The sequence below is a fragment of the Mytilus californianus genome, unplaced genomic scaffold (genome assembly GCF_021869535.1).
Source record: "Mytilus californianus isolate M0D057914Y unplaced genomic scaffold, xbMytCali1.0.p SCAF_9, whole genome shotgun sequence".
Classification (NCBI taxonomy): domain Eukaryota; kingdom Metazoa; phylum Mollusca; class Bivalvia; order Mytilida; family Mytilidae; genus Mytilus; species Mytilus californianus.
This window is the reverse complement of record NW_026262745.1, coordinates 28949643-28976008: the sequence shown is the minus strand read 5'-3', so window position 1 is coordinate 28976008 and position 26366 is coordinate 28949643. Positions and strand designations below refer to the sequence as shown.

Here is a 26366-nt window from a genome sequence, read left to right as displayed (position 1 = left end):
GTACAGGTTTTGCTCATATTTGAAGGCAGGTTAGTGCCCTATAGTTCAGTCAGGATTCTACTTAGTCAAAATCATCTCCCCATTACGCCATCTAATTTTTAAATTCGTTAAATGGAAGCCATTATAAAGATGACGCGCTGTCAATTTAGCTCTTGAAAACTGATAAATGTATTCACATAGCATAATTACAATCCTTATATGCCAGTTGTATTTTAAAAGACAAATGTATCTACTAGCTATTTAGCATCATTTAATATACTTTCATGCATTTAGATAACTTAAAACTATTGTCTGATCGGTTGTCAGGAGGAATTTATGAAAGTTCAAAATCTAAAAAAAAACATCTAATTAAATATTTCTTGGGAGGGCAGACTTAACATTTTTAGAGGTTGAAGACTAATAATCCATGATAACACACACAAAAAATGAAGTTTATGCATTTTTTAAATTCACTTGTAAAGTCTGTCATCAAGTACTTTCAGTAAAAATTTGTTTTTCAAATTAAAACACCTATTCTGTTGTTATGACTCATTAGAAAGGTATTTCACTTGACCCTTATATTTCATTTTTTAGTACTGTGAATTTTTAATGATATTAATTATATCAACCTGTAGCCTAAATATGTAATATTAATAGAATCTGAAGCGAGATGATGTGTCAAATATTTTTGCTTTATACGTTTTCAAGAATAGTCAACCCAAACACGCCTGAACATAAAAAGGTGTATTCGACTTTCTCTTTTCGATGAAACTGTTGCCCATTTTTAGGATTTTTTTCCAAAAAACTGTTGCCAGGGGCAGAGATGCAAATTAATGCTTTAAAAAGATCAATCAATTATCTTTCTGTGGAAATTTTTTGGTGGAGTTTATGCTTATGCACAAAAAGATCTAGAAACAGATGTAAACAATTCAACTATACCAACTTGGCCTTTTTTACCTTCTCTAATAAAATATAAAGAGTTCCATTTCTTTTGTTTAATTTCAACTGGGTATCTGCCTGTAGTTGTTTACATCTTTGTCCATTAGCCTCTTTTGTATAGTTGTCTCATTGGCAATCATACCACCTCAGAGAAGTATAAAATAGTTATAAAAGCTAAGTATGAAATATGATTTATAATTAAGATTTATGAATACTTTCTGGGTTTCATTGGAAGAATCAAACCACATAACTCATTTCTAGTGAAAAATAATTCCATGTAACTTGTTTCTAGTAGATTTTCATCCTTGAAATCTACTAAATAAAATAAAAGAACTCAAATTTATTTACAGCTGAAAGTATCAATAAACTGTTGACACAGAGATATGTCTCGCCTTTCGGCATAAAATTCAGAAAAAGACAATCTAAATGACAGCAACATTGCTTATCAATTCAAAGTCGCTGGACCATGATCTAGTGGGAAGGGCCTGAAAATGGTTGACAAACTAAAATGTACAGACAGTAATGTAACTTTATAGAAAATATTGTTATCTATTGTAAGTGATCCTATCAATCGAACTTAAGCAGAAAACTTAACATTAAAAATTGCTTATTAATTGAAAGTGGCTTGACCATGACCTAGGGGGCAGGGCCTGATAATAGTTGTCAAACTGATATGTACTGATAGTAATGCAACTTCATACAAAATATCATTGATCTATCTCAGGTAGATCCTATCAAACTAACTTAAGCAGAAAACTTAACATTTGTTGACGCCAACATCGTCATCATTGTCACCTGAAAAGCAATCCCTATGTCTCACTTTTCGCGACTTTCGTCGCAGGCAAGACAAAACCCATAAAAATACCTTACGTGTTTTCATTTTCTCCTTGTAGACCTGCCACTTGTTTTTCCAATGTATTAATGGCTTTCTGCCTGAAGAAGAAATATATTGAACATTCTTATTACTACTTTGACTTTTACAACATGTCTGACATTACTGTACAGTCTTAACTCTTATGAGTATTCTTTTTAGGTTAAATGGATTGTAAAGGATAAGAGGATAAAATCATGATGCACTGGAAAGGTCTCATCATCGCAATTTAGGTAACTATGAGAGGGAATCTGATCAGTTTTTGATATATTTAAATATTACAATGTAAGAGACAGGAGAACAATGCATAAAGATAAAACCGATGGTGCACTGTTAGGTAGTCATCTGCATCTCAATCATGCAGTTTATTAAAAATGTGAATCACCAGAAAAAGGCTTCATATTTTTTTATTTTGATATTTTACAAGCTAAGTGTCTAACATACTGAAATAGATAAATAATTCTTCCCATACTGCCTGATCATGAAAGAAAATTTACTTTATATACACAATAAAATGTACTCTGTAGATTATTGAGTTATTTCCCTTTTAAGACATTTCATATACATTGTTATTCATATCTGCCATGTATTTGACCACAATTAATAGTTGAAGTTACTGGAAGTTGTTAATATAACTTTGCATTATAAATAGTAAAACAAAAATATGTCGGTTTTCCATCCCTGAATCCCATTTTGCATGATTCTTAGATGTAGTGGTACTTAAAGTCTTGTTACAACAATTACATGGTACTAATAATTATGAATAAGTGGTTTTGATCTGAACAGCTTTCCAGGTATTTAATATGGGATGCTCCTCTTGCCCTAGAACAAAACCTGTGCTGCAATACTCATGCTACCAGAAAAGTGCTACCATGGCTGAGAATTAAGCATATAAATGGTTCAGTGGTGTGGATCTGAACTATTTCTATTTTGAACAAGAGGCTGTCAGAGAGACAGCAAACCGGATTTTCCTGCAGAGGTCGAACCCTGAACAGTTGAGCAAGTATGGACACTACATTTAAACTTAAAACAGCTCTGAATTTGGATTGTGATTGAATATGTGACACAAAATGAATGTAGTCAAAGAACTGATATATTTGAAATTGGACATTTAAATACCTATTATGGTCCAATATCCAAAATCTCAGTACATATTAGAATCAGCATATCAAAGAACCCCAAGAATTCAATTTTTGATGAAATAAGACAAAAGTTTAATCTAGGACACTTTGGACCTCAATGTGGACCAATTTGATAAAGGAGCCCACAATACAAGAATATATATGGATTAGGGGTGGGGATCTCGACCGTTTACAAGTTCTCAAACAGGAGGGGACGGGGTGACCCCAGGGGACTCGCCTTTTATTTCATTTGATTTGTTTTATTGTCCCATACAAGAATATATATGGTTTCGGGGTGGGGATCTTGACCGTTTACAAGTTTTCAAAAAAAAGGGGGGTGGGGGTGACCCCCCCTGGACTTCCCCTATATTTCATTTGATTTGTTTTATTGTCCCATACAAGAATATATATGTTTTCAGGGTGGGGATCTTGACTGTTTACAAGTTTTCAAAAAGAAGTGGGGTGGAGATGGTCCCGGGGACTCCCCAAATATTTCATTTGATTTGTTTTAATGTCCCATATAAGAATATATATGGTTTAGGGGTGGGGATCTCGACCGTTTACAAGATAAAAGCACATTCTCTAATTGAAGGGGGTGGGGGTAAGAATATATATGGTTTAGGGAGACTTAATTATCTACAAAATGTCTAATAATGAACAGTAAATTTCAAACTTCATTTATACAGTCCTACTAGTAAATTTAAAACTTTATATATACTGTCCTACAGATTTTATCAGGAAACAGAAATTTTTCAAATAAATCTGTCACTCCAATGATTATCATATGCTAAAATATTTCCAAGTTCTAATTAATAATGAAAATAAATCATTATCATATGCTAAAATATTTCTAATATCTAATTGAACAGAACTATGGTTGTTTAACATAGTACTCTAACATAATTAATAATGTAATAATCTTCAAAATGTCTAATGATATAGCTTATAATCACTTAGGAAATAGATAATTTTCAAATAAATCTGTCACTCCAATTTTTATTCTGAGATAAGACAAATCATAACATGATAACAAGAGTAAAATATTTAAAAATTCTACTTTTGATTATAAAAAATTGTGATAACTCACAAAGGAGATATACTAAAATCTTGAAAATTGAACTAGACCTTCATTAAGTCCCAGGAAACAACATACTTAAATTTGAATAAAATGCTTCGCTGGGGCGCAGCTTGATACGACCGCAGAGGTCGAACCCTGAACAGTTGGGGCAAGTATGGACACAAAATTCAAGCTTGATACAGCTATGACTTTGGATTGTCATTAAATATTTGACACAGCATAGGTTTCTGACACAGGATGAATGTGGTGTAAGAACTGGAAAAAATTTAATTTACCTATTATGGTGGAATATCCATAAACTAAATTGTTTGTTAATTTCAATATATCAAAGAATATGTAGAATTCAATGTTTGATGTAATGTAATAAAGTTGAAATTTGGACCGTTTTTGTTCAATGTGGACCAATTTGGTAACATGTATAAATAATCAAAAATCTAAATACATGGGAGCCCATTTAAATACATCATAAAGGTATTAAAATAGAAAGTGACATCATAGTCATGACTAAAAATAAACAAAAATCCTTAATCAGCAATATTTAAAGTAATATCTAAAAATAAAATTCCTTTGTAACCATAAAAGCCCATTTAAATACATCATAAAGATATTAAAATAGAAAATGACATCATAGTCATGGCTAAACATAGCAAAAAACCCTTAATCAGCATCATTTAACAGTAATATCTAAAAATGGAAATTACATCATAAAGGTATTAAAATAGAAAATGACATCATAGTCATGGCTAAAAATAAACAAAATCCTTAATCAGCATCAGCAACATTTTATAGTAATATCTAAAAATAAAATTCCTTTGTAACCATAAAAGCCCATTTAAATACATCATAACAGATATTAAAATAGAAAATGACATCATAGTCATGGCTAAACATAGCAAAAACCTTAATCAGCATCATTTAACAGTAATATCTAAAAATAAAAATTTCTTTGCAACCATAAAAGTAAAATAGAAAATGACATCATAATCATAGCTAAAAATAAACAAAAAATTTTTTTATTGGCAAATTTTAAATGGAGTTTATTATACTAAAACAATAAATTTGCAACCATAAACATGATAAAACCCCATTTAAACACATCATAAAAGTATTAAATAATTCAACTACATCATAAGGCTATAAAAATAGAAAATGACTTCATAGTCAAGGCTAAAGGTAAACAAAAAACCTTCATCAGCAAAATTTTATATTGGCAAATTTCCAATGAAGTTTATTACACTAAAATTGTTGGCAAATTTCCAATGCATTTATTAACAATAAAGTTATTGGCAAATTTCCAATTTACATAATTTAAAAGCAGTGTAGATGAGATATTTAAATGAGTTTGAATTACCAACCTTACACTGCTTTTAAATAATGTTCTTTACTCAATTATTTGTCTATTAAAATGGAAACCCTTGTTTTTTAACCTTTTTTCCCCTTATTCCTTAAACATTAGAGCCATATACCCCCCCCCCCCCCCCCCCCCCCCCCAAAGCCAATTATTACTTTCCAATGTAACCTAAATTTCCAATATACATAATTTTAAATTTCAGTTCCTCATGATATATAACCGTATCATTATTATTTTCTTTCATATATAAATCTGAAACAACCATCTTTAAATGGAAAATTTTAAAGAAAAAAAAAAGGAAAAAAAAAAATCCTACCCCCCACACATTTTTTCAACCCCCTTTTGATTCATCATCCTCCACCTCAATCACAACCTTCAATTTGTGGTATGGTACATTGCAATACAATTTCACAGAGATCCATACACTTGAACACAAGTTTTTGTTGCAAACTAAAAAAATCCTTATTTTCGACCAATATTTGGCCCCTTATTCATAAATGTTTGAGCAATTAACCCCAAAACTCAATTCCTACTTTCTCTTCGTGATAAAAAATAACTAACTTAAAATGTAAATTTTAAACAAAAAAAAAAGGAAAAAAAAAATTACCCCTTTTTTGACCCCCGCCCCCCTTATGATTCATCACCCCCACCCCCCTTTCCCCCCAAACCAAGCTCAATAACAGCCTTGCCTTTGTGGTATGGTACCTTGTAATACAATTTTAGAGAGATCCATACACTTGAACACAAGTTATTGTCTAGAAACTAAAAACTGCTTATTTTAAACCCCTTTTTAGGCCCCTTATTACTAAACGTTTTGGGCAATTACCACAACACTCAATTCCAGCTTTCCCTTTGTGAAATGGAACCTTGTAGTAAAATTTCAGAAAGATCCATACACTTACACACAAGTTATTGTCATGAAACTAGAAAAATGCTTGTTTTTTGCCCCCTTTTGGCCCCTTATTCCTAAAATTTTGAGGCAATTAACCCCAAAATCAATCCCAGCATTGACCCTTTGTGATATGGAATCTTGTGGTACAATGTCAAAGAGATCCATATGCTAACACACAAGTTATGTCTGGAAGTTACAAAAATGCTTATTTTCGGCCCCTTTTTGGCCCCTAATTCCTTAACTGTTGGTACCATAACCCCTAAAATCAATCCCCACCTTCCTATTGTGGTATTGAACCTTATGGTAAAATTTCATAGAGATCCATTCACTTAAACTAAAGTTAGAGTGCGAAAACCATTGTGTATTCGGACGACGACGCCGGACGACGACGACGACGACGACGACGCCAACGTCATACCAATATACGACCTCAAAATTTTTTTGCGGTCGTATAAAAAATTTGTTAAAGCGTTTTCATGTTATTGTGCTGACACTGTTTGGCAGCCGCCCGTAGATCCGCCCAGCCGCCCGTCATACATCACCATTTTAATAACCGATATTTCCTTCGAAAATCCGGTTAAAAATGTTAAGTATTGTTTATGGCACTGGGAAGGTCTTGCCATTACGAGCAATAACATATGGTTTTGGGGTGGACATGAAAATGTTTCTTGAGGTAAACTAGAGACTCTAAAGAGCCTGTGTCGCTTACATACTGTGTATGTGCATATATTCAACAATGGACTCTCTGCAACATTGTGGACTAAAATAGAATTCATTACAAAAATATCTTTTTTGTTGAATATATTGTATTGCTGATAAATTTTTCTGATTGCAATTTCTATCTATCTTCTTTAATTTTTGCAAAAAACACAAAAAAGGGTTAAAAAAATTGTCAAATAAGAGCAATCACTCCTTTAAAGAGTCTACTAAAGATTTCTGGCTAATTTTTTGCTCTTGTGTGACTTCATTTTTGCTATTTAATATGTCTATCTATCTTTAGATCTACAAGATAATAGGCAAAAACGTAAAATATTTGTTCAAATCATCATTAATAAGCAAGAACTCCAATAAGAAGTTTACTGACAATTTCGGATATGTTAACTTATTTGTAGATATTGTCTTGCTAATCATTTTTGCTATTCAAAGTGGCTATCTATCTATCTATAATAGCTTTCTAGATAATACCGGTAAGAGACAGAACACTAAAATTGGGAAAAAATTGAGCAATAACTCCAATAAGAAATGAACTGGCGATTTTGGCCAGTACACTTATTTGTAGATCTTGTCATGCTGATAATTTTTGATTATTTAAGTTTCTTTCAATCTATTTTAGTTTTCTAGATAAAAACGCCAACAAAGGGTAAAAATCGTCATTAAAGGGTATGTTACAACTGAGCTGTGTCGGATAGAAATTTACCTTACCGGTATGCAAGTATATGTATGCATGTACATGTAAAAGACTCTAGTTGATTTTGGAACATTCATATACGAAAATAAATGGGGAACGTTTCCATGGGACACAGATGATGCCCCCGCTTGCATATAACGTTATAAAGGGACATAACTCAAGAGCTGTAAAAGTGATGCTACCCAAATTTGTACTTGATCTGAGTTTTGTGGTAATAAGCATTGTGTATAAGTTTCATAACATTTAGTTGAGGCAAACTTAAGTTAGAGAACGGAAACTAAAAATTCAGCAATTTTTATACGACCGCAAAAAAATTTTGTGGTCGTATATTGGTATGACGTTGGCGTCGTCGTCGTCGTCGTCGTCGTCCGGCGTCGTCGTCGTCGTCCGGCGTCGTCGTCCGAATACATATTGGTTTTCGCACTCTAACTTTAGTTTAAGTGAATGGATCTTTTTGAAATTTGACCATAAGGTTAAATACCACAAAAGGAAGGTTGGGATTGATTTTGGGGGTTATGGTACCAACAGTTAAGGAATTAGAGGCCAAAAAGGGGCCAAAAAGGGGCCAAAAATGAGCATTTTCTAGTTTCCAGACAATAACTGTGGAACGGTGTATGGATCTCTCTGAAATTATACTAGAAGTTTCCATACCACAAAGGGATGGTTAGGATTTGCTTTTGGGGGTTATGGCTCAAACCGTTTAGGAATTAGGGGCAAAATAGGGGGAAAAACAAGGTTGTCCTGGTTAATGGACAAATACTTTAGTACAAAACATAATTTAAAGCAGTGTAAGGGAGATAAATCAAATACATCATTGAAATTATCTCCCTTACACTGCTTTTAAATTATGTATAAAGTAATGGTTAATGAACAATAAAGATAATCTAAAACAGTGTAAGGGAGGTAATCCAAATACAACGTTTTGGTTACTTCCCTTACACTGCTTTTAAATTATGTTTAAAGAAATGCATATTTATAAAGGAAGACCAGTAAAAATATCTGCAAATGTTTTCATCTTTTTTTTTTACAAAAAAATCCATATGAAAGATTTGACACTATATTTTTATTAATTCTATTATAAAATAGATTAAGTTAGCACTATGGTAAATTTAAATGGGTAATTATGGTTGCCAACTCCATTGGAAATTTGAATTGAGATTATGACCATATCTTGAGGGAAAGAATTTTTTGGGGGGAAAAAGGGGGGGGGGGGATAAAAAGAAATTGTGGGTGGCCAATTTTTTCTCATTTCAGATTTCAGAAATTAAAAAGAATTATTCTTCAAATATTATTTTTTTTTCAAATTTCAAATATTGAAAAATTTCAAGAAGTAATCTTTAATTGCACAGTATGGCGCATTAGATTTGTAAAATCTTTGATCACATTTATTTATTTGTTATGCCGAATCTAACAGTGTATTTAGATTTTTAATTTTGGGTCCAGTTTTCAAATTGGTCTACATTAATGTCCAAAGGGTCCAAAATTAAACTTTGTTTGATTTTAGCAAAAATTGAATATATGAGGTTCTTTGATATGCTGAATCTAAACATGTATTTAGATTTTTGATTTTTGGCCCAGTTTTCAAGTTGGTCCAAATTGGGGTCCAAAATTAAACTTTGTTTGATTTCAACAAAAATTGAATATATGGGGTCCTTTGATATGCTGAATCTAACCATGTATTTAGATTTTTTATTTGTGGACCCCGTTATCTAATTGGTTCATATTGAGGTCAAAAGGGTCCAAAATTAAACTTTGTTTGATTTCATCTAAAATTGAATTATTGGGGTTCTTTGATATTCCAAATCTAACCGTGTATTTAGGTTTTTAATTTTGGGTCCTGTTTTTTAAATTGGTCTACATTGAGGTCCAAAGGGTCAAAAATTAAACTTAGTTTGATTTTGACAAAAATTGAATTCTTGGGGTTCTTTGATTTGCTGAATCTAAACATGTGTTTAGATTTTTTATTATGGGCCCAGTTTTCAAGTTGGTCCAAGATAGGGTCCAGTATTTAAACTTTGTTTGATTTCAACAAAAATTGAATATATGGGGTTCTTTGATATGCTGAATCTAAACATGTATTTAGATTTTTGATTATGGGCCCAGTTTTCAAGTTGGTCCAAATTGGGGTCCAAAATTAAACTTTGTTTGATTTCAACAAAAATTGAATATATGAGGTTCTTTGATATGCTGAATCTAACCATGTATTTAGATTTTTTATTTGTAGGCCCCTCTATCAAATTGGTTCATATTGAGGTCAAAAGGGTCCAAAATTAAACTTTGTTTGATTTCATCGAAAATTGAATTATTGGGGTTCTTTGATATGCCAAATCTAACCGTGTTTTTAGATTTTTAATTTGGGTCCCGTTTTTTAAATTGGTCTTCATTGAGGTCCAAAGGGTCCAAAATTAAACTTAGTTTGATTTTAACAAAAATTGAATTCTTGGCGTTCTTTGATATGCTGAATCTAATCATGTCTTTAGATTTTTGATTATGGGCCCAGTTTTCAAGTTGGTCCAAGTTGGGGTCCAAAATTAAACTTTTTTTGATTTCAACAAAAATTGAATATATGGGGTTCTTTGATATGCTGAATCTAACCATGTATTTAGATTTTTTATTTGTGGGCCCCGCTATCAAATTGGTTCATATTGAGGTCAAAAGGGTCCAAAATTAAACTTTGTTTGATTTCATCAAAAATTGAATTATTGGGGTTCTTTGATATTCCAAATCTAACCATGTATTTAGATTTTTTATTTTAAGTCCCGTTTTTTAAATTGGTCTACATTAAGGTCCAAAGGGTCCAAAATTAAACTTAGTTTGATTTTAGCAAAAATTGAATTCTTGGGGTTCTTTGATATGCTGAATCTAAACATGTGTTTAGATTTTTGATTATGGGCCCAGTTTTCAAGGTTGTCCAAGTTGGGGTCCAAAATTAAACTTTTTGTTTGATTTTAACAAAAATTGAATATATGGGGTTCTTTGATATGCTGAACCTAACCATGTATTTTGATTTTGGACATTGGACCATAATAGGTAAATTAAGAAAATTCAAGTTCTTAAACCACATTCATTCTGTGTCAGAAACCTATGCTGTGTCAAATATTTAATAACAATCCAAATTCAGAGCTGTATCAAGCTTGAATGTTGTGTCCATACTTGCCCCAACTGTTCAGGGTTCGACCTCTGCGGTCGTATCAAGCTGCGCCCCAGCGAAGCATTTTATTCCATTTGTAAAGGGGCATAACTCTAGAACGGTAAAAGTGACACCACCAAAATTCAAACTTGATCTGTGTTTTGTGGTAATAAGCATTGTGTATAAGTTTCATAACATTTGGTTGAGGCAAACTCAAGTTAGAGAACGGAAACCAATTTTTGGACGTACGGACAAACAGACGGACAAGGGTAAAACTTAATGCCCCCTCTGCTATGGCGGGGGCATAAAAAGAAAGAATGCACTCCCCCAAAAAAAAATTGAAAAAAAAACCTGAAATAATTTGAAATTTAAAAATTTTTGAAGAAAAAAAATATGAACCCCCAAAATTATTTGAAAAAAAATCCCCCCCAATTTTTTTTGAAATTTAAAGATTATTTTCTTTTCAGGAAAAATGTACAATTTCAGAGAGTTCCATCAACTTTAACACAAGTTATTGTCTGGAAACTAGAAAAATCCTTGTTTTTAGACCCTTTTTTGCCCCCAATTTCTAAACATTAGGGGCAATTACCCCCAAACTCAATCCCAGCATGGAACCTTGTAGTATAATTTCAGAGATCCATACACATAAACACAAGTTATTGTCTGGAAACTAGAAATATGCTTGTTTTTGGCCCCTTTTTTGCTCCTAATTCCTTAACTTTTGGGGCAATTAACCAAACTCAATCCCAGCCGTCCCTTTGTGATATGGAATCTTGTGGTACAATTTCAGAGAGATTCATACACTTACACACAAGTTATTGTCCGGAAACAACACAAATGCTTGTTTTTGGTCCCTAATTCCTAAACTGTTGGTACCATAACCCCCAAAATCAATCCCAACCTTCCTTTTGAGGTATTGAACCTTCTGGTAAAATTTCATAGTCTACATTCACTTAAACTAAAGTTATTGTACGGAAACCAAATGTGTCTTTGGACAACAACGCCATGATAGCATTATACGATAGCGAATTTTTTGCGGTCGTATAAAAATTGGTTATTAAAGGGCAATGACTCCAATAAGAGGTTCACTGACAATTTCAACAATGAAATTTATTCTAAGATCTTTTCTTATTGATCTTTTTTGATTATTTAAGTTTCTATTTGTCTATTATAGTTTTCAGATATTAGACAAAAAGGCAAAACATTCGTAAAAATTTGCCTTAAAAGGTCAATATCTCCAATTACTTCTTTTAAATTTGTATATTTGATTCTGCATGTTTTTGAGAAAAGGCTTTTAAAATTTTGGGCCTTTGACACCATATTAGATGTTTTAACAGAACTAAAGTAACAACACAATGCTAGGTACAATCTAAATAACATTTCTGCTGCTTACTTAATGTCTGATTTTTGAGAAATTTATATTAAAATTAAGTTTATATATTAGCAAAGGTCTTCAGAGAGTATGCTAATTGTGCTGATCAGCTATTTTTACAAGAGTTATGTCTCATGGAAATAAAAATAATATGAAAAAAATATAAATCAATTGCTTTAAAAAAGCAATTGTAAACGGTCTTTCCCCCCTTCTGAAACATGATTGATTGATATGTGTGTGTGTGTTTGTTTGTTTGTTTCTTTCTTTCTTTAAAGGGTCCATATTAGTGTGTTGGTTAAGTTTCTATATTTAGTTTGGAAAGTTTTTATTCTATTTTAGGTCCCGCGCGCGTCTTTGTCTCGCGCCAGATTGTGACGTCACGTGACGAAGCTTTATAATAGCGAAAACTTAGTATTTTTATTTCTTTTTAGGTGGAGACGTTGGACAGATAACATGTATAGCGACGGAATACACACAATGTATTTCTTTTGTCATTGTAGGTAATTGACGTTTCGATCACAGTTCACGAGCAGTGCATGCTTTGGATTTAATTGATCCTGTGTAACTTTAAAACACGTTTATCGATTATTTTCATACAATGTACATTTTTCAGCAGCAGTTTGTAACACAGATTTGTATTTCAATCTAGGAGCGGACATTTTATTGTAGGATTTCACTGAGATTTACGGAACTAGCAAGCGATTTTTACGGCATTGCAATTTCTTTTCTCTAGGAGAATTCTTGAGAGATATCTGCACCACGTTGTTTTATGAAGATGTAATGCATGTATACCCTGCTGACTGCAAATTTTAGGGTCAATTGGACATGTAGTTTCCCAGAACATCTGGTAACAAGCATGTGGATTTTTTTTTTTTCAGAAGAGATGTAAATACAATATTACACACATGAGACGGAAACATGCATACAATGAATGATTGATTGGTTGGTTGGTTGGTTTATTGATTTATTGATTAATTAATTAATTGGTTGGTTGATTGATTTGTTGATTGGTTGGTTGGTTGATTAAACACGTGGGATAGGGTCTCTTGAAACAAGCGAAAAAAGAAACAAAGGAAATCTTGGACCCCGTATTAAACACATGAGACGGAAACATGCACACAATGAATGATTGCTTGGTTGGTTGGTTGGTTTATGGATTGATTGATTGGTTGGTTGGTTGGTTGGTTAGTTAATTTAACATGTGGGATATGGTCTCTTGAAACAAGCGAAAAAGAAACAAATGAGATCTTGGACCCCATATTAAACACATGAGACAGAAACATGCATGCAATGATTGATTGATTGATTGATTGATTAATTGGTTGGTTGGTTAACACAGAGAACGGATTCACTTTGATCATGCAAAAACGGAATAGAAAGGCCTAAATACTATATCTTCACACATGGGATTTATCTTTTGAGAGATCACTTAACAAGTAGTAAGGTTAAAGGTCAATGTCAACCTACAAAAGCATTAAAACACACATCAAACTCTTTAAATAGTGCCAAAAAAACATAATTTGCCTCTTTGTACATGACCTTGACATTTGACCTTGACCTATATTTTCAAGTTATGGTCCAATGATTTCAAATCAAAAGACCCTAGGTCTTTATAACTTACGGTTCATGAGATTCATATGCATATTGAAAAGTAAAATATTCAAGGGGAAATAACTCCTATAAGAAGTCACTGGATCGCTTCGATTAAAATTATTTAAAGTTGCGACATGTGGCAAGGAACATTTCAAAAAAAAAACATTTGCCGGTAACTCTTATAGTTTATGAAGAGTAGCGATAACAATGATTTTTATAATTGGGGAGATAACTCCTATAAGGTAAATAGTACACTTTGGTGCTCCTAATACAAGATAGATTTTATTAACTTGATACTTAATACTAAAGATCATTTGGATCTGTCGCATACTTTTTTTGACTTTTGACTTTGAAATCAGACGAGGAAAAAGAATAATAATAAAAAATATAAATCAATTGCTTTAAAAAGCAATTGTAAACGGTCTTTCCCCCCTTCTGAAACATGATTGATTGATATATGTGTATGTTTGTTTCTTTCTTTCTTTAAAAGGCCCATATTAGTGTGTTGGTTAAGTTTCTATATTTAGTTTGGAAAGTTTTTATTCTATTTTAGGTCCCGCGCGCGTCTTTGTCTCGCGCCAGATTGTGGCGTCACGTGACGAAGCTTTATAATAGCGAAAACTTAGTATTTTTATTTCTTTTTAGGTGGGGACGTTGGACAGACAACATGTATAGCGACGGAAGACACACAATGTATTTCTTTTGTCATTGTAGGTAATTGACGTTTCGATCACAGTTCACGAGCAGTGCATGCTTTGGATTTAATTGATCCTGTGTAACTTTAAAACACGTTTATCGATTATTTTCATACAATGTACATTTTTCAGCAGCAGTTTGTAACACAGATTTGTATTTCAATCTAGGAGCGGACATTTTATTGTAGGATTTCACTGAGATTTACGGAACTAGCAAGCGATTTTTACGGCATTGCAATTTCTTTTCTCTAGGAGAATTCTTGAGAGATATCTGCACCACGTTGTTTTATGAAGATGTAATGCATGTATACCCTGCTGACTGCAAATTTTTAGGGTCAATTGGACATGTAGTTTCCCAGAACAACTGATAACAAGCATGTGGATTTTTTTTTTCAGAAGAGATGTAAATACAATATTACACACATGAGATGGAAACATGCATACAATGAATGATTGATTGGTTGGTTGGTTGGTTGGTTTATTGATTGATTGATTGATTGATTTGTTGATTGGTTGGTTGGTTGATTAAACACGTGCGATAGGGTCTCTTGAAACAAGCGAAAAAAGAAACAAAGGAAATCTTGGACCCCGTATTAAACACATGAGACGGAAACATGCACACAATGAATGAATGCATGATTTGATTGCTTGGTTGGTTGGTTGGTTTGTTTGTTTATTGGTTGGTTGGTTGATTGATTGATTGATTGATTAGTTGATTAATTAAACATGTGGGATAGGGTCTCTTGAAACAAGCGAAAAAGAAACAAAGGAGATCTTGGACCCCGTATTAAACACATAAGACGGAAACATGCATACAATGAATGAATGAATGAATGAATGAATGAATGAATGATTGATTGGTTGGTTGGTTGGTTGATTGGTTTGTTGGTTTATTGATTGGTTGGTTGGTTGGTTGGTTTGTTTATAAATTTAACATGTGGAATATGGTGGTCTCTTGAAACAAGCGGAAAAAAAACAACAAATGAGACGGAAACATGTATGCATGCAATGAATGATTGATTGAATGGTTTGTTGGTTGGTTGGTTGATTGATTGATTGGTTGGTTGCTTGATTGATTGATTGATTGATCAATTAATTAAACACGTGGGATATGCTCTCTTTAAACAATCGAAATAGAAACAAATAAGATCTTGGTCCCCATATTAAACACATGAGACAGAAACATGCATGCAATGATTGACTGACTGACTGACTGACTGATTGATTGATTGATTGATTGATTGATTGGTTGGTTGGTTGGTTGGTTAGTTGGTTGGTTGGTTGGTTGGTTAACACAGAGAACGGATCCACTTTGATCATGCAAAGACGGAATAGAAAGCCTAAATACTATATCTAAACACATGGGATTTATCTTTTGAGAGATCACTTAACAAGTAGTAAGGTTAAAGGTCAATGTCAACCTACAAAAGCACTAAACCACACATAAAACTCTTTAAATAGTGCCAAAAACACACAATTTGCCTTTTTTACATGACCTTGACCTATGACCTTGACCTATATTTTCAAGTTATGGTCCAATGATCTCAAATCAAAAGACCCTAGGTCTTTACAACTTACGGTTCATGAGATTCATATGCATATTGAAAAGTAAAATATTCAAGGGGTAATAACTCCTATAAGAAGTCACTGGATCGCTTCGGTTGAAATTATTTAAAGTTGCGACATGTGGCAAGGAACATTTTAAAAAAAACCATTTGCCGCTAACTCTTATAGTTTATGAAGAGTAGCGATAACAATGGTTTTTGTAATTGGGGAGATAACTCCTATAAGGTAAATAGTACACTTTGGTGCCCCTAATACAAGATAGCTTTTATTAACCCGATACTTGGTACTAAAGATCATTTTGATATGTTGCGTACTTTTCTTGACTTTTGACTTTGAAAACGGCGGAAGAAAAAGAATAATAATAATAATAATAATAATAATAAACAAACGAAATACAGTAAGGTCTTTCCATTAAGAAAGGAAAGACCTTAATAAACAAACGAAATACAGTAAGGTCTTTCCATTAAGAAAGGAAAGACCTTAATAAACAAACGAAATACAGTAAGGTCTTTCCATTAAGAAAGGAAAGACCTTAAAAACACTGTTCAAGTGATCTCATGCCATTTCTTGAAGGATATTTATATGAAATGGCTAAAAAGAAAGAAAAAAAATTGTAAGGATTGCCTTTGGATAGATAAAACACATGCATCAACAGGGGACATTGGAAATTTTTTTTCTTCATTTAACAGTATGAACAACTGCATCATCTCTACAGGTCTCTATTTCCAATCTATTTTTTTTTCTAAGTTGAAACATTGACTGTGTTTAAATACTTTAAAGAGACTTACTCCTATGAAGAAGTTACCATACCTCTTCTGATTTTTTCTATAATCTATCTTCTATTTAAAAAGTCTACATGACATACCTGGACTCTACCTCAATAGCTTTTGTTTCTTGTATTCTTCTTGCTTCTTCACTGTAATAGAGATGAACATCTCATCAATTTTAACAAAATGCTCTACAGGTTGCAGCTTTATGTGACCACAGAGGTCGAACCCTGAACATTTGGGGCAAACATTCAAGTTTGATACAGCTCTGAATTTGGCTTGTGATTAATACTTGACAAAGCATAGGTTATTGACACAAAGGGCACAGAATTGAAAAAATTGACTTTTACCTATTATGGTCCAATATCCAAATTCTAAATACACAGTTATATTCAGCATATCAAACAGTTACAAACCTACCATGGAGTTCTTAAAATAAATGGGGATGATGAATGTGTCCATGGGACACAGATGATGAACGCTTGCATATAACATTATAAAGGAACATAACTCAAGAGCGGTAAATTGACGCTAATCAAATTTGTACTTGATCTGAGTTTTGTGGTAATAAGCATTGTGTATAAGTTTCATAACATTTGAATGAGGCAAAATTAAGTTAGGGAACGGAAACAAAAAGTTCTGCAATTTTTCCAGTTGTATAGGGGCATAACTCAAGAACGGTAAAAGTGAGGACACCAAAATTCAAACTTGATCTGTGTTTTGTGGTAATAAGCATAGTGTATAAGTTTCATAACATTTGAATGAGGCAAACTTAAGTTAGAGAATGGAAACAAAAAGTTCAGCAATTTTTCCAGTTGTATAGGGGCATAACTCAAGAACAGTAAAAGTGACGACACCAAAATTTAAACTTGATCTGTGTTTTGTGGTAATAAGCATTGTGTATAAGTTTCATAACTAAAGTAAGAGAACGGAAACCAATTTTGGGACATACCGGACGTACAGACAGACAAGGGTAAAACTTAATGCCCCCTTTGCTATTGCGGGGCATAAAAATTTACAAAACAAACGAAAAAAACAATTTCCAAAATATCATTCATCATTAATACAATTTATATTTTTTTTTAAATCTATAAAACTTACCTTAATATATTTTTCAAATATCTAATAATGAATAGTAAATTTCAAACTATACCTATATATAATTTTTTCTCCAAAACTAGAACTTGAAGCTGTATCTATTTTAACTATTAATCTACTTATCGTTGCAGTACCCAAATAGCACCAATTTAGCAAAAATAGCAACGGAAATCTTAGTCGTATAGACTAAATAATTTGTATTTCCATGATTTGACATTATGCAAGTCTTTCAACTTAGCTAAACTTATTTAAATATACACAAAGAGTTCACTGTATATGTCAATAGATATAGCGTTCACTCCAAAAAGTAAAATCTACAAAATCGTCCCCATGCAATGTTCACAAAAAGTCATCTTTTAAAAATGAGATATTAAAATGTGTAATACAGGCATTCATTCCTTAAATAAAATGCTTCGCTGAGCGCAGCCTGATACGACCGCAGAGGTGGAACCCTGAACAGTTGGGGCAAGTTTTTGACACAATATTCAAGCTTGATACTGTCTGAATTTGGATTGTGATCAAATTTTTGACATAATATAGGTTTCTGACACAAAATAAATGTGGTCAAAGATCTTTGAAATTTGAAATAGGACATTTAATTTACCTAGAATGGTCTGTTATCGAAAATCTAACAACATGATTAGATTCAGCATATAAAAAAAACACAAAAAATTTAATTTTAGTTGAAACAAAACAAAGTTTAATTTTGGACCCTTCAAACCTTAATATGGACTAATTTGAAAACAGGGCCCAAAATAAATAAAATGCTTCCCTGAGCGCAGCCTGATAAGACCGCAGTGGTCCAACCCTGAATAGTTGGGGCAAAAATGGACGCAATATTCGTGCTTGATACAGGTCTGAATTTGGATTGTAATTAAATATTTGACACATAAAAGGTTTCTGACACAGAATAACTGTAGTCAAAGAACTTAGAATTGGTTATATGATTTGAATTTATATTCAATTTTTTGCTTTTGTGCAATACACTTTGCTGTTGCGAATTGACTCACCCTCCCCCCACAAAAAAATAAATAAATTTACCCCCCCTTTTTTTTGGCTTTTGTGCACGATACACTATGCTGTTGTGTATTAACCCCACACACACTTTTTTTTTGCAAAAAAAATAATATTTGAAGAATTTTTCTTTTTAATTTCTAAAATCTGAAATGAGAAAAAAATTTCTTTTTACCCCCCCCCCCCCCCCTTTTCCCCCCAAAAAATAAAAAATTCTTTCCCTCAAGATATGGTCATAATCTCAATTCAAATTTCTTATGGAGTTTGCAACCATAATTACCCATTTAAATTTACCATAGTGCTAACTTAATCTATTTTATAATAGAATTTATGGTGTCAAATCTTTCATATGGATTTTTTTGTAAAAAAAAAAGATGCAACATTTGCAGATATTTTTACTGGTCTTCCTTTATAAATATGCATTTCTTTAAACATAATTTAAAAGCAGTGTAAGGGAGGTAATCAAAATGTTGTATTTGGATAACCTCCCTTACACTGCTTTTAAATTGTCTTAATTGTTCATTAACCATTACTTTATACATAATTTAAAAGCAGTGTAAGGGAGGTAATTCAAATGATGTATTTTAATTACCTCCCTTACACTGCTTTAAATTATGTTTTGTACTAAAGTATTTGTCCATTAACCAGGACACCCTTGTTTTTCCCCCTTTTTTCCCCCTAATTCCTAAACAGTTTGAGCCATAACCCCCCAAAGCAAATCCTAACCATCCCTTTGTGGTATGGAAACTTGTGGTCTAATTTCGGAGAGATCCATACACTGTTCCACAAGTTATTGTCTGGAAACTAGAAAAGTACTTATTTTTGGCCCCTAATTCCTTAACTGTTGGTACCATAACCCCCAAAATCAATCCCAACCTTCCTTTTGTGGTATTGAACCTTATGGTAAAATTTCATAGAGATTCATTCACTTTAACTAAAGTTATTGTGCGAAAACCTATGTGTCTTCGGACGACGACGACGCTAACGTCATACCAATATTTTTTGCAGTCGTATAAAAAAATTGGAAACCCCCCTTCCTCCCAAACTTTTTGAATCCCCCTTTTAGTATTAACCATCAAACTCAATTGCAGTTTTTCCTTTGTAGTATGGAACCTTGTAGTTCAATTTTAGAGAGATCCATACACTTAATTACAAGTTACTGTCTGGAAACTAGAACTGCTGAACAATGCTTTTTTTCAACCATAAAAGCCCATTTAAATACATCATAAAAGTATTAAAATAGAAAATGACATCATAGTCATGGCTAAAATTAAAAAACTCTCATCAGCAACTTTTAATAGTAATATCTAATCAAAGTGATGGATAGCACCTGTGGAAAGTTTGCAACGGTAGATGTGTATTAGTTCAAATAGGTTGTAGATGTGTATTATTTCAAATAGGTTGTAGATGCGTATTATTTCAAATATGTATTTAATCACAACTTTGGTGTTTTCCCTAAACCATTGTCTCATCAGCAATTATCAAAAATCACTTTTTTCATATGTTTGTCATGTAAAATTTTTATAAAAATTTCTATTGCAACCTTAAACTGTTGATTTAAAATAATCAAATATACAGAAAGCTCTGTTAATTTCTTTTTGTGTCCATCCCATGTAAAGGGCCTGTGATTAAGTATTTTTTATTGATTAAGGTCCTTCATATTTGTTTTTAGTAAATTGTATTATTACTATTTAAGCAGTTAGTTTTCTTGTTTGAATTGTTATATATTGAACAAACTCGGACTACGATTAGTAGATTGTGTGGTTAACGGTTTTTTCTGACTTTTAAAATGTTTTACTTAATACAAGAAATTATTGTAACAGGATGCTGTTACAAGGTCTCCCAAACAAAGCTCCCATAATTAGTCATTCCCATGGTCGCCTGACATTGGGCAAAGTCCAGTACAAATTGGTTTGGTCTAGTAAAGTGATATGCATAAGTGACGCCTAGGGGTGGGGATCTCTACCGTTTACAAGTTCTCAAACAGGATGGGGTGGGAGTGACCCGAAGGGACTCCCCCTATATTTCATTTGATTAGTTTTATTTTCCCATACAAGAAAATATATGGTTTAGGGGTGGGGATCTCAACTGTTTACTAGTTCTCAAACAGGAAGGGGTGGGGGTGACCCCCAGGGACTCCCCCTCAATTTCATTTGATTTGTTTTATTGTCCTGTACAAGAATATACATGGTTTTGGGGTGGGGATCTCGACCGTTTACAAATTTTCAAAAAGGAGGGGGCTGGGGGTGACCCCCGTTAACTTCCCCTATATTTCATTTGATTAGTTTTATTTTCCCATACAAGAATATATATGGTTTAGGGGTGGGGATCTCAACTGTTTTCAAGTTCTCAAACAGGAGGGGGTGGGGGTGACCCCCAAAGGACTCCCCCTATGTTTCATTTGATTTGTTTTATTGTCCCATACAAGAATATATATGGTTTCAAGGTAGGGATCTCGACCGTTTACAAGTTCTCAAACAGGAGGGGTTGGGGGTGACCCAGAGGGACTCCTGTATATTTCATTTGATTTGTTTTATAATTACACCTTATGTAAGAATCCTGGGTTTTGATTGGTTGATAGCCAGTGTATTTTTCACCAATTTACTGTTATCAAATGAATATCGTTCATTTTTTAACGCCGCCAGGGTATATGCAAAAAGGATATGCTTTTTTTACCCTCTCTGCCGTGGTATTTGCCAAAAAATACTCTATCCGACTGGACGCTTGTAATGTCCCGATCATCAATGCGTTTTTGAACATTAACATTCGGTGTAATTAAACAGATATAGTATGTTCTTGAGGGGTATTTGTGAAAAATACCAGTCTTGAGAATGAATTTCCCTCGCCTTACGGCTCGCGAAATTTAACATTCTCTCGACTTGTAATTTTCGCAAATACCTCTCCTTAACATGATATATCTGTTCATTATCCCATACATGAATATATATGGTTTAGGTGTGGGGATCTCGACTCTTTACAAGATAAAAGCCCATTCTCAAATTGAAGAGGGGGGGGGGGGGGGGGGTGACCCCAGGGACTCAACCTATATTTTATTTTATTTGTTTTATTGTCCTGTGATCATTACTGAAGACTGTGTGTGTCTGTCACTTACTGTTTTCAAGTCATAGTCATTTGAAAATTTTATAGTCATAAAATCCCATAGGGTTCTTTAGTAAATCCCTCCCTTTTATAGGCCCCTTAAAATACCCATAAATAGACCCCGAGAAGAAAAATAATAAGAACTGAGCAAAAACAATAAGTCTCCAAACTTTGTTTGGCAGACTTAATAACAAATACTATATACGAATTTTGTTATAGTCCGATGTTGTAATAGGAAACAAAAAACACTTTCATCAGCAACATTAAATAGTAATATCTAAAAATAAAATTCCTTCACATACATAACCATGGCTAATTTAAATAATTTTTAAAATAGAAAATGACATCATAATCATGCTTAAAATTAATAAACTGCTTCGCTGAGCGCAGCTGGATACGCCTGCAGAGGTCCAATGCTGAACAGTTGGGGCAAAAATGGACACAATATTCAAGCTTGATACAGGTCTGAATTTGGATTGTAATTAAATATTTGACATATTATAGGTTTCTGAATAAATGTAGTCAAAGAACTTGAAATTGGTTATATGAATTGAATTTATATTCAATTAAAGATTTCTTGCTGTTGTGCAATACACTGTGCTGTTGCGCAATACTTAGTAAATCTGTTGTCAGACTATAAACAAATAAAGTTCAGTTAATTCTCAAAGTCATATTAGAAATTTATGAAAATGTAAAGGGAGCTTACATCAATAGATATAAACAATTCACCAAAGTTTCATGAGAATTGCTGACAGCAATTTTGAGTTATTGTCCGAAAACTGGAAACTCCCCCCTTTTTTAATGAATAAAACCCCATAACTCAGAAATGATAAATGAAAAATTTATAAAATTCTAAACAGAGCTTACATCAATAGATATAAACAATTCACCAAAGTTTCATAAGAACTGCTGAAGTTATTGTCCGAAATCTGGAAAATCCCTCCTTTTTTAATGAATAAAACCCCATAACTCAGAAATGATAAATGAAAAATTTATAAAATTCTAAACCAATAAGTCTTCGGATGACTCTTTTGACCTCAAGGTAGACCAATTTAAAAATGGGATTCAATATCCAAAATAGTAATACAAGGTTAGAACCCCCAAAAATTAAAGACTTTAAATTAATCCCATTGAAATTGGTTAAAAGATTTGTATTTATTTTGAAGATTTCTTGCTAAATTTGCGCAATACTGTGCTGTTGCACAATACTGTGCAATTGAAGATTTCTTGCTATTGCGCAATACTGTGCTGTTGCGCAATACTGTGCTATTGCACAATACTGTACAATTGAAAATTTCTTGCTATTGCACAATACTGTGTTATTGTGCAATATTGTTCTATTGGGCAATACTGTGCAACTGAAGATTTCTTGTTATTGCGCAATACTGTGCTGTTGCGCAATAATGTGCTATTGCACAATACTATGCAATTGAAGAATTCTTGCTATTGCGCAATACTGTGCAATTGAAGATTTCTTGCTATTGAGCAATACTGTGCTATTGCAATACTGTCTAATTGAAGATTTCTTCTTGAAATTTTTTTTAAAAATTTTAAATTTCAAAAATTTTGTTTTAGGCCCCTTTTTTACCCCTTATTCCTGAAGGTTTGGGGCATTTGTGGTTGTATATAAAAAGGATGAAAAATTACTTTATGGTAAAATTATATCCATTCTGTTATTATAAAAAATACAGAATGTGGTTAAAAAATGTAATTTTACTGCTTCTGAGAACATATATTTAATCTGTGTAATATTAATTGTTTCTTTGGCAAGTTTTATAATATGCAGAAATAATACCATGTCATTTCTACCTTAAGCATGTTAAGAAATGAAGTTCCATGTTTTTAATTCCATATAACATTTATTCTCCAATTTTAATCTATAATATAACATGTAACTTTGACTTATATTTATTCTTAGATATAGACTGACAAAAAAAGAGGAACTTATGACATCAATTCACATTCTCATACTAAAAAAAATTGCAAGTTCTAAGGTGAATAAAAAGAAGTAGTATATCCACCTCATAAGAGTTGCATAGGAGATAATCTAAAACTTTTGTCCACTCTGTGCTATATATCCTAATGCTGATGGGTAGAAATAACAAAATCCACCTAATCAGTAGAAGTGTATGTACAGAAATTCTTAAAAACTTTCATTTGAATTCAATCATTCAGTTTTAAAAAAGAAATACCAAGGTTGTGGCTATGATCGAAAGCTCCTTTGGTCACAAATAATAAAAATTAAAGAGTATATCATTAAATTTATCATAGTGCAAAAATTGGGTAGCATTGTGAAACTCTGTCCCTTTAGAGGATAGTTCAGAATGTTGTTACTTTATTTTTTGGGCAATGTTAGTAATATTTGGGGAAAATATGTTTTCAACTTTGGGTCCTTGAAAAATAATTCTTAAATCTAACAATAAGATGTTCCCAGTTTCCACCCAAATTGATAGATCTTATATTGCAGATAACTTTTGCAATTAAAAGTTTCTCTCTATCTTCTATAGTTTTCCAATCCAAGATAAAAGAATAAAACAAACAAAAATGGTAAACATCTTCGTCTTCATTCAGTTTCGTGTGGATGATTTTCTCTGATCTATAATGGTTTACAAGATAATAGCATTTACCCCTATCTTCTATATTAAGCCTTGACAGCCATGTTGGTTGGCATGCTGGATCACTAAACCCATATTTTAGACAAGATATGCAAAGGATAATTGTTGCTAAGTTTGGTTTTATCTTTATTTGGCCCAGTAGTTTCAGAGAAGATTTTTGTAAAAGTGAACAGACAAAGAATATAGCAATAGCTGATCCTAGCCCTTTGGGCAAGGTGAGCAAACAAAAGGTAACCTGTAGAACAAGTATAACTATTTAATTGCTATTGATGTTGTAAATTCCTGATTCACCTAACAAAAAAGTAAACTAATAAATGATTAGTACTTACTATACAACACATTCAAATAATTCAGCTGTTACACCTACCTTTCTGATTTGAGTTCTTCAATTTCACTTTCCTTTTGCTGTAATTGCTTAAGTGTCTTTTCATTGTCCTCATATAATTTTGTTTTTTCCTGGGTGATATTTTTACATCTTTCTTCACTTTTTCTCAATAAATCATTTGACTTCTCTATTTCTCCATCAATACGTTCATTTTCCTCCTCACTCTTTTCTAATCTTCTTTTTAAATCTGTGATTGTATCTTCTTCCTGGGTTGTCACAGAAAGTATCTACAGTAGAAATTATAAACAATTCTTACAATAATGCTGACAGAATATATCAGTTTAATAGTTTGCTTATCTACTGTCTTACCTGACTAATTTTCCTGGTTTTTTTTAAGCATTACAAAAAAGGCAATATTAAATTTCATCGATAAAGCTCAACATGAACATAAAGGATATAAATTTGCAGTCAAAGATCTTAAAAAAAAATACAGAGTAAAGAAATATCAAACAACATATCACTCTTCAGAAAAAAATGAGTTAAAATACCTAAAGTAAGTTGCATATATATATTATTTTAAATGAAAAAAACTAGAAACCAATTTAACTTTACCCGACTTTCCCAAAAAGAAGACATAAAACATGACAAACAAAACAACCACAAATAACAACAAACAATAACAAAGACAAATTGATTGGTTTCTGACTTAAAGACCAAACAGCCTATTGTTTATATGTATTAACTAATGTAACTCTATGATGTTGTTTCCAGCTTGGCAAAAAGCATCAAATTATAATGTCCTATTTCACGGAATTCAATTTGATGTATGCTTCAAAATGCATTTTTGGATTGAGCACTGCTAAACGCTAGTGAAAATAACACGCTGAAATGTCTCGCCTTCTTTACTAATCATTGATATTATGTTGATAGTTCTAAAAAGCTTTACTAAAACTATCACATAAACTTAACATGATCCAAGAAAATGAGGTCAAGGTCATATAAACCAAACAAGAAATACATGTACACCTTACAATCATTCAATACACTAAATATAGTTGACCTATTGCTTATAGTTTCTAAGATACAGACTTAACCAAGAAAACTAAACATTGACTAATGTACCATGAAAATGAGGTCAAGGTCAGATGAACCATGCCAGGCAGACATGTACAGCTTGCAATCCTTCCATACAACAAATATATGTGACCTATTGTTGCTTATAGTAATAGAAAAACAGACCAAAACACAAAAACATAACACTGAGCTATGAACCGTGAAAATGAGGTCAAGGTCAAATAAAACTGGCCAGACTGACATGTACATCATAAAATATTTCCATACACCAAATATAGTTGACCTATTGCATATAGTATTAGAAAAAAAGACCAAAACTCAAAAATTTAACATTGACCACTGAACCATGAAAATGAGGTCAAGGTCAGAAGACACCTGC

At 32.5% G+C, this 26366-nt stretch overlaps 1 protein-coding gene and 1 long non-coding RNA gene across 4 annotated transcripts in view; one reads left to right on the top strand and one right to left on the bottom strand.

The window, feature by feature from the left end:
* The window catches only part of LOC127714089 (interaptin-like), a 63748-nt gene that overhangs the window by 24922 nt on the left and 12460 nt on the right, over positions 1 to 26366 (bottom strand). For all 3 annotated transcript variants that reach the window (XM_052220043.1, XM_052220044.1, XM_052220045.1), the window contains exons 3-5: positions 24956 to 25200; positions 16861 to 16911; positions 1789 to 1851 (exon numbers count right to left, since the gene is read on the bottom strand). In XM_052220043.1, coding sequence (XP_052076003.1) covers positions 1789 to 1851; positions 16861 to 16911; positions 24956 to 25200 — 359 coding nt within the window. The remainder of the gene's footprint in view (positions 1 to 1788; positions 1852 to 16860; positions 16912 to 24955; positions 25201 to 26366) is intronic.
* Positions 8826 to 10642, top strand: LOC127714099 (uncharacterized). The gene is made up of 2 exons (XR_007987558.1): positions 8826 to 9459; positions 10382 to 10642. It is a non-coding gene; the product is annotated as an uncharacterized LOC127714099 (long non-coding RNA).